At 42.3% G+C, this 13,455-nt stretch overlaps 1 protein-coding gene across 14 annotated transcripts in view; it reads left to right on the forward strand.

Annotated features, from left to right (window-relative positions):
- Window positions 1-13,455, forward strand: part of NRXN3 (neurexin 3) — a 1,536,364-nt gene that overhangs the window by 1,319,763 nt on the left and 203,146 nt on the right. For all 14 annotated transcript variants that reach the window (XR_007243535.1, XM_048485034.1, XM_048485036.1 and 11 more), the window contains one exon: window positions 4,090-4,261. Coding sequence is in view for 13 of the 14 variants with exons in the window: in XM_048485034.1 (XP_048340991.1) it covers window positions 4,090-4,261 (172 nt within the window). In the remaining variant the exon portion in view is untranslated. The remainder of the gene's footprint in view (window positions 1-4,089; window positions 4,262-13,455) is intronic.

Below are 13,455 nucleotides of genomic sequence, written 5' to 3' on the forward strand. Positions count from 1 at the left end.
CTGTGGAATCCAAACAGAAGCAGGGAGCTGAAGCTACATTTTATTTGCCCTAATTTTAAATAATAGAGTTGCTGGGAGCTCACTGCAGGTATTATTACTGTAATGTTGCTGCTGGTGATGCTGATCAGTTCATGAAAGATGTGACGACCAGAGCTTATCATTTCCCTCCCATTTTGCTTCTTTTCCTCCTCCACATTCTCAGGAAACCAGCTGAAGCATTTATCTAAGCTTTGTATTCATGTCCTTCCTTAGACTCTATTTAAGTAGTCACCTGCCCAGGAAGTCCCTCAAGGCAAAGGTTCTGAATCTTTGACTTTTCCTAATCAATAGGGGAGGCAAGGGATTCAGTTGCTCTTCAAAGGGATAAAAGTTCGCATAAACTATTCAAGATAGCGTTGAGTAGAGTCTTCTGCTGCAGATCATCTAGAATGTATGAATGCTATGCTGAGCATTGTGACCCCAGACTTCACAAAAAGACAGCTAATAGAGTGGTATGCATTTTCAGTAAAAGGGAAATTTAGAAGAAAAGAAACCATTGCTTGGATTCTTTTGTCCATGGACTTATAGGGTTGAGGAAGGACTAATGTCTGTAGGAACAGCAATTATATATATTTTGAGGGAAAAGACAAGGAATTGAGAAAGCAGATAAGACTTTTCTGTTCTTTTGGTTATGATAAAATGTGCATACAGACAGGGCAGGACCAGAGCTTTTTACCATAGAGAAGGTGTGCCTTTAAGACTAAATGTATGTTACGGTGGTGTATAGTGTGATATGCTGTTTAGAGTTCTTGTCCGGAAAGATCCGGGTTCAGTTCTCTTCCTCAAAGCTCATTGGGTGACTTTGAGCCAACCTGCCTCATAATCTTAGATCTTTAGGGAGCATGAAACCATCCACTCGGCATACGTATGAGTGCCTAGCCCTAGACTCACCCTGGCAGGGATAGCTTTTCTGTGCACATTTCCCTGTGTGTTCAGTTTTCTGCTGGCACTCACATAAGCCATTCTGGTTGTTCAAGCTGATTGTGGCAACATTGCTGCTCAATTTGATATTGTTTTATTTGGCGCTTGGAGGCTTTTGAATGGAGAAAAGAACTGTGCGTGGGGGGAATCAAGCCCAATTTGTTTGAGATCATGAAACAGACGCTCACTTGCTTGCTCCATCTTCCCTTTCAGTTATTTCTATTCTCAACCTCATATTTATAAAAAGATTATGCAAATTCTGACAATCTGAGACACATTTGATCTTAATCCAGCACAACCATATTTTATTATGGCTTTCACAAGTTGTGAATCGCTAATCCAAATCCCATCTGCCACATATTTTCACCTTCCAGTCCTTTGCTTTTGTAGACCTAAGCAGGCAACAAGGTTTTGTTTTCTCTCGTTCCCCCAGTTTCTGGTACAGAGACAGATTGTAGCATTATTACAAGGAGGAGAATTTCTTTTTGCAAAGTTCACTTTTTTATAGTTATTGATTTCTCTTAACTAGAATATAACTGCTTAGGTCTACAAAAGCAACGTTGACTGATCCCTTCCATGCTAGGTTTTAGGAAATGGGTTAGAGCACCTGAAATTAGATTTATGCCATTTCCACATAGGACTTTGCAAGAATTGACAATTCCACATTGGAAAATAAACAACACACCTTTTTGTGACTTCAGCCCTTGCTGATGCTTTCTGTGACACATCACAGAGTAGTAGGAGAACAAAAGGGTTTGGGAAGAAAATGCTTGCCTCGGAGCATCTAAAATTCTGCAAAACTTCCCTTCTCGCTCCTCCTCTCTCCAAAGTTCTCTGGTCAGGATGAAGTTGATTAACAACAGACTTCTAGTTTACTATAAAGATGAAATGAAACAGATTGTTGAATTTCAGGGAGAAATTGGATAAAGCAGAATTAAGAGAACTTCTGTTAACAATGCTACAAGATTATGGAGTCGATCCCAACTAAATTTTCCAGTGGCAGAATGGAACTTCTCTGCCTTGCCTCTCACACTGCACCTTACAGATTTGCGCAGAATGGTCCTCCTGCAAGATAGGAGACCCTCATGAATGACAAATGGGAATTTCAGTGGGAAGGGGTAATCAGTGACAACTGCCAATTTAATTTGGATCCAACCCTATGAGATGATGAGGCCCTGAAGCCTACTAGGTGACCTTGAACTAGTCATAGTTCTCTGAGACTCTCAGCCTCACCTACATACCAAGGTGTCTGTTGTGGGGATTGAAAAAAGCAGGGTATAAATCCAAACTCTTCTTCTCCTTTTCTTTTACGTTGTCTAACTGGAGATACCCAGGATAGGACGTGAACCTTTGGCATGCAAAACAAATTCATAGCCTCATATCTGGCACTTGAAAAAGATCAAGTGATGTATTCATCACAAAATATTTGTTCTGCACCCCCCAAGTGAATCTGTTTTTTGTGCCCTGTACTTGGCTAGGACCGAGTGGGGGATACACAAGCCAGGTTCAACAATTCAAACAATAGGTTTATTATTTAGGAGAATTAAGACCCTAACTCCTCCCTTGGGTCTGTCTAAATCAAAGTACTTGCTTGTCTTGAGCAGATTTGAAGCTATAGACTGTGTCGTCTCTTGATTGCTTTCAAGAAAGTCCACTGTGTCTTGCTTCCTTTTAGTTCTTTCAGTCTTTGTCTGAATCTAATTGCTGTTAACCTTAACTAGTGCTCTGTATATCACAACATAGACTACTGGCCAGTATACGTCACAAATATTACAGTCTCCAGCTACCCTTGGCACCTTGCTCTGACTGACTGGCTAGAGCTAAAATAGGAGATTGCTGGGTAAAGAAGGAAGACTGCCTCTTGGGAAATGTCTTAAATGGACAGGGGATAACTAAAATTCCCTCCCTTAGAAGACTTTACAATGAACTTAACCCATGCTAACTATGGGGAAACTGAAGCTTAATGGGGAAATAACAAAAGTCTCTGTGGGGGCATGACAATATTATTAAGATAAAATATTGTTGTGACTTATCTTTTTCCGGTTAGAACTTTTTTTGAGTGTGATGGTACTCACTGGTACTAATTACCAGCACCTTTTTTAAGGGCTCTTCCAAGTCCTGATCCTCATATGCCTTGGCACCTTGCTCTGACTGACTGGCTAGAGCTAAAATAGGAGATTGCTGGGTAAAGAAGGAAGACTGCCTCTTGGGAAATGTCTTAAATGGACAGGGGATAACTAAAATTCCCTCCCTTAGAAGACTTTACAATGAACTTAACCCATGCTAACTATGGGAGCTGAGGAAATAATAGAAATAGCAAAGTCTCTGTGGGAACATGACAATGTGTGTGGATAAAATATTGGTGGCGGCTTATCTTTTCAGTTTAGAGACTTTTTTGAAGTGTGTGGTGGGTGCTCCCCATAATTTTTTAAAATTACCCACAGCACCTTTTTAAGACTCCCAAGTCCCACAGTCCCTCATATGCCAACCCACCCCCCTCAGCCAGAGAAAGAGAAAGTCCCTTCACCACTGGGCTCAGGAAAGTCCTGTGGGGATCTGCAGGAGGGGATTTGGGGTTGGTGGAAGTCCGTGCAATCTGATATATGAATACTGGCATATTTTTTTGTTTACAAAATAAGCATTGCCTCCAGTGATACCAATCACAGTACTAGAAGTTGTTGTCTTGAATGTCCTGTCATTGAGCTAAATTATTCACAGTCTGTGGGACACAAGAACTATAATTTTCCTTGCAAAAATATGAGAGAATTATTCCTATCCTACAATTTTCGAATCACAATTGGTATAATTCCATAATTCCCATTCTTTATTTCCAGTTTCTGGGTTGTTTACCAAAGTTAATGAGGAATGGGCTATGGCTTCAGCCTTCAGGGCTGAGTTTGGACAGGTCGGCTTGAATTCAAGTTAAATCTAATTGAATGCTCAGTCATGAATCTCAATGGATGGCTTTGGGGGAAGTCATAATTTCTCACTTCAGTGATGACAAATCAATGAGGCTCTTCCCCAAATATACATGAACTTGTATTTGAGTAATCCATAGAGGGTTTTTTTTTTCAGATTTCCATGACAGTGCTGATTTCAAGATTTCTTATTTTGCTCATTTCTGTGCAGGAACAAGGCAAGATCGGTGTGGTCTTTAACATTGGAACTGTAGATATCTCCATCAAAGAAGAGAGCACCCCTGTGAACGATGGCAAATACCATGTTGTGCGCTTCACACGAAATGGTGGCAATGCAACGCTTCAGGTGGACGGCTGGCCAGTGAATGAACACTATCCTTCAGGTAAATGTCTGACTGGGAAATCTTCCTCTCTTAAAACAGCCACTAACTTTACCCTTTAAAAAACAGGAACTACTTAGTGAATTGCAGTACTACTGCAAATGAACAAACATTCACAGTTTCTTCAGCAGGAATGAAGAGCGGAACTGAATCTGGTTCAGTGTAAGGAAGCTGAAATCATGTTCACTGTGTTGGCAAACAAGGTACTGTGCTTAGTGTCCCTTGTTCAGGAAGGGACATGGTGTGCAAAAGAGATGTATATAATTTGCAAACAACCCCATCGATCATGTTTGGAAGCCTCTGAGTACAATCTGATTCTGAAGAGAGCGAACAAACTGCAACTCACAATCTGCACATTTTGGAGTACTCCTGTCAGTTATCATGGAAGGTGAGGGAAAATACTCTGAAGAACACGGTTGTTGAGTACAGCCAAAATGACTGAGCAACCTTAAGACTTGTGTGGCTTTCATCATTAAAAATGGAATGTAGGGAATGAGGGTCTGCAACCCCCATGGCGTAAAGCTCACAGAATCATGGGAATTGTGAATTATAAATAAATGGTTGTTCTTTTTCTTTCTCCTAGGGAAAGCTACCTATTAGGGAAGCACAATTATTTACTTATTCTTTGTTTTTCTCCAGAGAGATACAAAGCAGCTTACAAGAGTGTGAGAAATACAATTAAATAAATCAAACAGAAGATAACTAACGGTATCTTGGGCCAGTTCTGGACCCAGTGGGCCTGCTTGGTCAAGGTGACAGGACATCAGCTAAGGGACTAAGAACTAATGGCTGTTTGATCCCTGCCCAGTAGTCACACATCAGAGTTCACTCCTCTGGCACACTAAAACTTTGTTTCTAGAGACAGAAGAAACAAACAGAAGCACATCTCAGATGTTACACACGGCAGCAGTGTTCCTCCCAGTCCTCCCTTCCTTCTCACAATTTTGCTCTTTGTTTGGTATTGACTATCCCTGACCTCCAAGGAATACCAGGGATGCTACACCAGAGGCAAACAATGGCAAACCATTCTCTTGCCTTGAAAACGACATAGTCATCATAAGTCAGCTGTGACTTGATGGCACAATTTAAAAATCCATTTAAATTTAGAGGAGCCAATTGTTTGCCCTGTTCTGTGGAGTATTTCAAAGGCTGCAGATACCCCCCCCCCCTTCCCAGTCCATCCCCTTCCATGGCCTTCTCTCCCTCCTTTCTGTAAACCAAAAAATACGCTGCACAGCACAGTAAATGCACTAGGCTGGTGCAGAATAGTAAACAGAACACTCAGCAAGTGAGTTGAGGGGAGAATGACGAAAGTTTGAGAAAGAAGGGGCAGGAACTATATGTATTGTATCCTGCTTTTAAAAATGTATATTACAAAGCAGCACACATTAATCAAAAAACAGAGATTATAAACTAAAAAGAAAAGGCATATAAGAGAAGGGGAGTGGAGAAGAAAGGCAGAGAAGGGAGTTGTGTCTGGCAGCGTCCAAATGAAAGAGCCTTTATATCTAGTACCAGCCATGCTGCCTGTGTTCCGCTGGGGAAGTGTGAGCACCCTCCCTGTGGCCTTGGTATTTGTAACCAGGATCAGGCTGCTCTTTCCCTCTCTTCTGCTGTCACTGTATATGCATTGAGGTCCTCTGTTTTTAATTTTCATCTCCAATCAACTGGTTGGTTAACTGATTGAAATAGCACTGTTAACTGGTTGAACAAAATGCTTTAAGGGGTTGGCAGCAGGAAGAATTTGAGTTACTGGTGAAATCACAAACAATCAATAGATCTTCTGTTTTTACTAATAACGATACCCTTTGGTCTCCCTTTGTAATTTGTTATCATATTTACGAACCAAAGAAACAGGCAATACAAAGGAGAGTAGGCTGAAGTAAGTGGTTTTAGAAAGGTGTAACTCTGCTTAGAATAGCGAAATAAAAGTGTAGTGTGTGTCATGCAGTTCCTAGCAGTGCATTCCTAAGCAGAGCTGTAAACCTGTGCCCACTGACACTAATGGACTTAAAAGGGTTTAACATTGCACTGTAGGATTCTTTTGTGACCCACTAAATGTCAAGTTATTGCACTTGGAAGAATTGTATAAAAGTTGCTGTACCATATTTCCTCTGTAATACTAACAGAGGAATTTGGCAGAGGGATTACTACATCACTGTACTCTTGGTTGGCCCTTCAAAGTTGCAGTGAGTCCATGAAGTCAATTGTCTTCAATGGGTGTAACTCTGTCTTGGATTGTATGGTTGGCCAGCCTAGATAGTTTGGTGTGTCCCAAGGTATAACGGCTTTTGCAAGCACATTGCATCTAGAATCTGTGTGGAACAAGATTCTCTAAAACAGCCCTGTTGGGTAATCACATTTTCAGCCACCCAAGGTTTGGTAAGTCAGATTGTTATAATTCACAAAGATCCAGTAGCCATGAAGTTCATTTCACATCAGGCCACTACAAAGGATATAATTCAATAAGGTTCCCATCATGCAGTTCAGAAAATTTCCTTATTTAAATATGCCGTAAAAATATGGTGCATGGGGTCCCCCCCCTTTTCTGGGTCCAAAGGACTGCCAATCACAGTTTGTAACATTTCTGGGAATTTTAAGCAGGGGCTAGATGGCCATCTGACAGCAACTTAGGCTGAAGAGAGGGAAGGCACTGCAGGAAGGGTTGCATCAGTTCTCCTGGGCCTTACACTCTCAGGGTAATGCCCATCATCACTTTGGGGTGAGGAAGCAATTTTCCTCCCGATCAGTTTGACCAGGGATCCTAGAGGTTTTTCCCCTCCATTTTCTGGGCATGGAGCAGGGGTCACTGGGGGTATGTGTGGGGAGGGGGAAAAGTTGTGAATTCCCTACATTGTGCTGAGGGTTGGACTAGATGACACTGGAGGTACCTTCCAACTCTATATTTTTATGATTGCTACAATTTAAATAATCACTACTGTAACTAATCTATTCAATAAGTAAGCTACCAAGCATCCAGTTTACTTCCTTGTTGCAGTTACTTTTCTGTGTTGATATTTCATGCCATGCCCTAGAGGATTTATTTGTATTCCATTTCTTTGCACATAGTGCATATACTCTGCAGCCTCATTTATCTGAGTGGGTTGCAGATAGACATCCAAAACATATTGATAATTAGAGGTTCAAATTAACTGGACTCCTATTTCCATAAAGCTATATCACATTGTGGCTAAGTGGTGAATGTACAGTGAATGTGCACAGACAAGCAATTTGAATCACTTAAATTAGAAAACTGGGATCCACGGTATAGTTTCTGAATACTGTATATATAAACATGCAATTAAAGAGCCTGTAGACCTTTCAGGAGCTGTGTGTGAAAAGCCCCCAAGCATTTTTTTTATTAGATGTTGACTGTTGTGCAAAGATGCTTCATTGTTACTTTCAAAAAGTTTAAAGTATTGGGTTAAGCAATACTTTATAATATAGCTATGACTAGAATTGAAATTTACCATGTCAACCAGTCTCTTTAAATTGTCCAGATTAACTCCATTCTCATGGAGCATTGTAAGTAACAACAAACTGAAGGGGTTGTAGAAAAAGTTTAGAATCTTATAACCTATGGATTGCATACAGACTGCACAAACTAACAAGAGATTGTTCATGAACAGCATGAAGCAACATCCCCATACTTTCATGGTATAATTAGAGAGTTATTAGGGGTTTTTAAGCCCCCTTGTGACACTTGCATTTAAACTAAGATTAAACCATGGTTTGTCTGGTTACTGTGCAAGCAACAAACTCCAGTTTGTTTGTGATGTCCAAATCCAGCAACTGTGTCTTTCAAATGCAGCTCCACTTTTGATTCCAGCCAGTCGTTCCAATGACAGTCTCTGACTCAATGTAAGTGAATGTTTGGTTGAGAAGTTATTGGAAGAGAAAATCATGGAATGTCTTTCTTATATAGTAAGGGGAATTACTGTGAAAGGACAGAAAGTGTCTATAGGAACTGTAATGGAGATGAAGGAAAAATAGCGGTTTCACATTTCTCATGGCCCACACATTCTCCAAAGGGAACCTTTCTGGATAATTATCTAGATTAGAACATCATCCATACTAGTACCAGGCAGGAGAGGCTCATCAAGATAAATCATTTTTAAAACACTGTGAGAATTTAGAAGTGCAGGCCTCTAATTTATAGTACTGGCAATTTGGAGACCATTTCTTACTATAAATGGTCTGATTGTCATGTCCTTCTATGACTCAGAATTGTAAAATACTTTTTGGTTCATTCCCCCACCCCCCCAACCTCATTCTAAAGTGATATAAAGCTGGAAAGAAGGCATTATTTTGAAGAAGGGAACAACTTAGGTAGAAGAAATTTGGGAGAATTGTACAACACAAAATACTATCAGACTGTTTCCCAGAACTTTCAAAGAGGACGTTCTTTTGCATAAAGTTTTCCTTCCAGAAAATCGTTGCCATTTGTTTCAGTAAAAGAGCTCGTTGGAGGGAAGAATTATTTTTCTGTGAATTTTCCCCCCAATTACAGATATATTTATGAAACATATAAACTTTGGTACCATAGTGTAGTGCTTAGGAGTGATGGACTCTAATTTGGTGAACAGGGCTTGATTTCCCTCTCCACCACATAAGCGGCAGACTGTAAGCTGGTGAACCAGAGCCTGTTTTTCCATTCCTACACATGAAGCCTGTTGGGTGATCTTGGGCCAGTCACAGTTCTTTCAGAACTCTCTCAGAAGCAGCAGTGGTGCAGTGGTTAACAGCAGGTGCATTCTAATCTGGAGGAACCAGATTTAATTCCCCGCTCTGCCGCCTGAGCTGTGGAAGCTTATCTGGGGAATTCAGATTAGCCTGTGCACTCCACACATGCCAGCTGGGTGACCTTGGGCTAATCACTGCTTTTCAGAGCTCTCTCAGCCCCACCTACCTCATAGGGTGTTTGTTGTGAGGGGGGAAGGGAAAGGAGCGTGTAAGCCCCTTTGAATCTCCTACAGGAGAGAAAGGGGGAATATAAATCCAAACTCCTCCTCCTCCTCCTCCTCCTCCTCCTCCTCCTCCTCCTCCTCCTCTTCTTCTTCTTCTTCTTCTTCTTCTTCTTCTTCTTCTTCTTCTCTCAGCCCCACCTACTTCACAAGGTGTCTGCTGTGGGGAGAGGAAGGAGAGCGTTCGTAAGATGCTTTGAGATTTCTTCTTGTTGAAAAAAGCAGGGTATAAATCCAGACTCTTCTTCTAAATAGCGTGGACCTAACATTGCTCAGAAACTCTCTAGTCTCTTCCATTCTCTCCCACCATAATCTTTACTGTCAACTTAGGAAGTACTCTCCAGAGTTAAGAAGTTCTCCTGAAGACCTGCCAGTCAGTATTTTGGGTTACCTATTGTTTAAATTCTATTTAGGCAGAACAAAATGCTGTTAACACAGGCCTGTTTGGACTGCACTGCTATTTAGCAATGTCATTTGTAAGCAGTCACTGTTTCTTAACATCTTTGCTACCAGATTATGTGGGCAGATAATTAGCTGGCAGGGAAAAGCAATGGTGGTTTGGCTGTCAGTCTGGCTGAGGGGGGCACAGATAGGCGAGGGGACTGAATTCTTTTCTAAAAGATGTTGTTGCCAGCCATGCTTATCCAAAAGAATAAGCCAGAAAAGCCGAGAACTCAATTTATACAAGACCAACCAAATTACACATAACAGCAAGAGAGTTTTTCAGGTCTCCAGAACTCTTCTTTGGGCTTGATGCTTAAAAATCAGGGAAAGGAAAATGCTTCAGGATCAGCACAGTCAGGGAAAGAAAGACAAGGAAGGGGCCTGAGGGGGAAGCCTAACCATCCATGGTAATTGGCAAATGACCAAGGGAGAAAGCAGAGAGGTTTAGCTGCTCCATCTTCAGCACGGAGGCAGAAGTTGTAGAGATGGGTAGGATGTGTGTTGGTCACTAGCCAGAAACTAGTTTTATAGTGTCTGCTATCATTTTGGTGCTGAAGACAGATCAACATAAACTAGGACTATCCTGTATAAAAGCAGAATTAATTGCCACCATACTAAGCACAAAGGGTTGCCAATCTCCAGATCAGGCCAGGCCAGGCATTCTCCCTAGGGTTACAACTGATCTCCAAACCATAGAGACCAGTTCCCCTGAAGGAAATGGTGGTTTTTAGAGGATGGACTTTATGGCATCACATCCTGCTGAGCTCCCTTCCTCTCCCAAATTCCACCCTCCCCATGATCTCCCCCCCAATTAGGAACTTCCCAGTTCAGAACTGGCAACCCTATTAACATAACTCCAGGCTTTCAGGCCTTGGAGTTTCTTGCCCATCTTCTGTTTATTTCTCATGAACCTTTTTCAACGTATAAAGAAAGAGGCTGAGGAGAAAAGCCATCCTCTGATTATTGTTTAATTCTTATTACACCTTCCTCGTACCCTTTTTAGATACACTCGTTAGGATTAGCAGTTTTGAAAGTTTTGCTGGTTGCTCAGATCAGAGTTTCAAAATGGCAGTAGCCTGGTCAAGCAAGGCTCTTCACACCAAACCTGAGCGATTCCCAGAAGCAATGAAAAATCACCCTATTTTGGCTCATTTTCAATGGGTGGAATTAGGTGGACTTGTGGAAATGTAATGCAATATACAGTGAGGGTTCATTGGATGTTTTATTTCATTGTGTTTATCTTCTTAATTTAATATGCTGCCAGCTACCTTAATCCCTTGGAATCTGCAGCTCTGATCCTGGTCTAGTATCACTCTGAGCAAACAGTTCCCTTCTCTCCTGTTTGAGTCTGAGTCCCTTTCAAAGCGAAAGAGTCGCTTATTGAATACTGGAAAGATATTCTGTTATAAAAAGCCAGAGTGGGATAGAGACGCAGAAGGCTATTAATCCTTATAGAATAGTCAGTTGGGAATCAACAACACTTTTGCATGTATAGGATTCTTTTGGAGGATAGATCGGGGGTTTATTCATTCAATGTACTCAGAGTCAAATTAATAATCTATTCCACAACCAATCCTTTCAGCACATATTTAGAACTCTAAAAACATGAACTCAAAAGTCTAACTACCTCTTCAAATACCACACTAAAAGCTACTGGAAATTTAATATTTATGAACCATTAACAACAATCTGTAGTTTATTTCCCTTTTATAGGACCATGCATTAATATTCCTGAAGAGCTAACTGTCTCCAATAGGTGCTCAGGACTCTGTGGAAAGCATTATAATTTACAGCAGGCATGTCACCCACCTTTAGTATAAGTTTCATCCTTTTATGAACAGCCATTTTACTTAAGTTGTAGAGCCTTCCCAAGGGACCAGTTGTGAATTACCGTCTGTGTTAAAGTCTTTAGTTACCTCCAATTAGTCAGTTTTCTGCTTCTCCACATATTCTAGGTTCATATTAGAGCTTATGGTGTAATCCAGTTAGTATGGAATTCACAGCTGAATTTTTGGTCTTCAGACTAAAACCTGATAAATGGGATGTGAACAGTCCAACAGAGGTTCCCATTTGAAGGTGGGTTCTCCCATTCACCCACCTGGAGTGTCCGTGGAGACACCAAACACTGTAGAATTTAGTGCACTTCATCAGCCTCAACATTCAATGAGTGCAGAAAAATTCTATTCACATGCCACTATGGAAACAAATATCCTAATATATAATTGTCTTTTGGAACGTCCAACCATGAACCCTCAGTGAACTGTCATACAGGAGTCACTGGCAGCCAACCCCTTTGAGTCCTGTGTGCCAATTGGCCAACTCATCAGCATGGGTGGCGGGGAGCACCAGCCCCTCCCAATTCTCCCACCTGCTCTCTCCCAGCCCTCAAACAAAAACCTGGGTGGTGGGGCAGCAGCTTTGCCATTCACTACTGCGCCAGCCCCACCAGCACCCTCCTAATTCTGCCACCTGCCCTCTCCCAGACTGAGGTGGGGGGAGAGGGCCTGATCCTGCTTGCTGAACTCAGTGCTCTGAGTCCAGTAAGCAGGATCAGCCCCCCTACCTCCCCTCTTGAAACCTTTGAGAAGCAAGGTATGGGAGAGGATAAGTTCCTTTCCTGCTTTCTGGACAGCAAGCTGAGTCGAGCATGTAGGATCAGGGGCCCCCACCTCCTTTCCTAAGACCTGCTGACCTTAGGAAGCAAGGTTTGTGTGGGGGGGGGAGGAGAAGTGGCTCCAAGACAGCAAGCAGTCTGTCCTTTCCCGCACCCCACTTTCCAAGGCCCCCAGCCTTTGGTAAGTGGGGGGTGGGGGAGACAGCACAATCCTAAAGACTTTGGAAAGTGAGGTGGGGGGAAGACAGCATGGGAGTGCCTATGGAGATGGGGGAATTCTCCACAAACTGACAGGTACTCTGCTGCCCACTCCTCTTTGCAAAGCCATGATTCCAGCTTTGCTAATGATAAGGGCATGGAGATAGGGAGAACTATTCCCATGTTCACAGGCACCCTGCTGGCTCCCCCATTTTGCAAAGCCTTGATCCAGCTTTACAAACTGGGGGTGGGGATGCTTACACCTTTAGGAAGAACTCTCCCCTTCTTCATAGGCACCCTGTTGACTCCTTCTTCCCCCACCCTTTGCAAATCTGGGATCCTGCCTTTGCAAAGGAGGTGCCAATGGGGATGGGGAGAACTCTCCCAATCTTCACAGGCCCTCTGCCGGCTTCCCCCCCTTCACAAAGCCAGGATCCCAGCTTTGCAAAGATTGGCAGTAGGGCACCTGTGAAGATGGTGAGAGTTCCCCTAATCTCCTTAGGCAACCTCCCTTGTTTGCAAAGCTGGGTCCCACTTTTGCAGAGAGGGGGGAGCCAGCAGGGCCAAAGGGGAGGAAAGGCAGGTTGAGTTGCCCCCTTCAGTGACCATCATTCTCCCCAACAACTTTCTAGAGCCCATTGTATTTGTTCATACAACAGGTTTTACTGCTAGTATAACAGTAATCCTTTCATAATTATTTGTGTGCTGGAAACATTTAACAAATATTTGGGGGGCAGGGATGATACACCCAAAGGCTAGTTTCAAAGAGGGTCCACTTTTCGTATGAGTGTCCATGAGACAGAAAACTGCTATTGTGCCCCTCTGCAGCACAGAAATAAAAAAAATAGATACCACTTCAATTACCTAATTGCTTGGTTTTCTGTACACAGACTGCTTGTTTGGAAGACATTCCTTTTATCTGTGTTTGTTTCTGTGTGAGAGAGGAGTGCAGAGGCACTCTTCTGGAAACAAAAAGG

Source organism: Sphaerodactylus townsendi, linkage group LG02 (genome assembly GCF_021028975.2).
Source record: "Sphaerodactylus townsendi isolate TG3544 linkage group LG02, MPM_Stown_v2.3, whole genome shotgun sequence".
Lineage (NCBI taxonomy): Eukaryota > Metazoa > Chordata > Lepidosauria > Squamata > Sphaerodactylidae > Sphaerodactylus > Sphaerodactylus townsendi.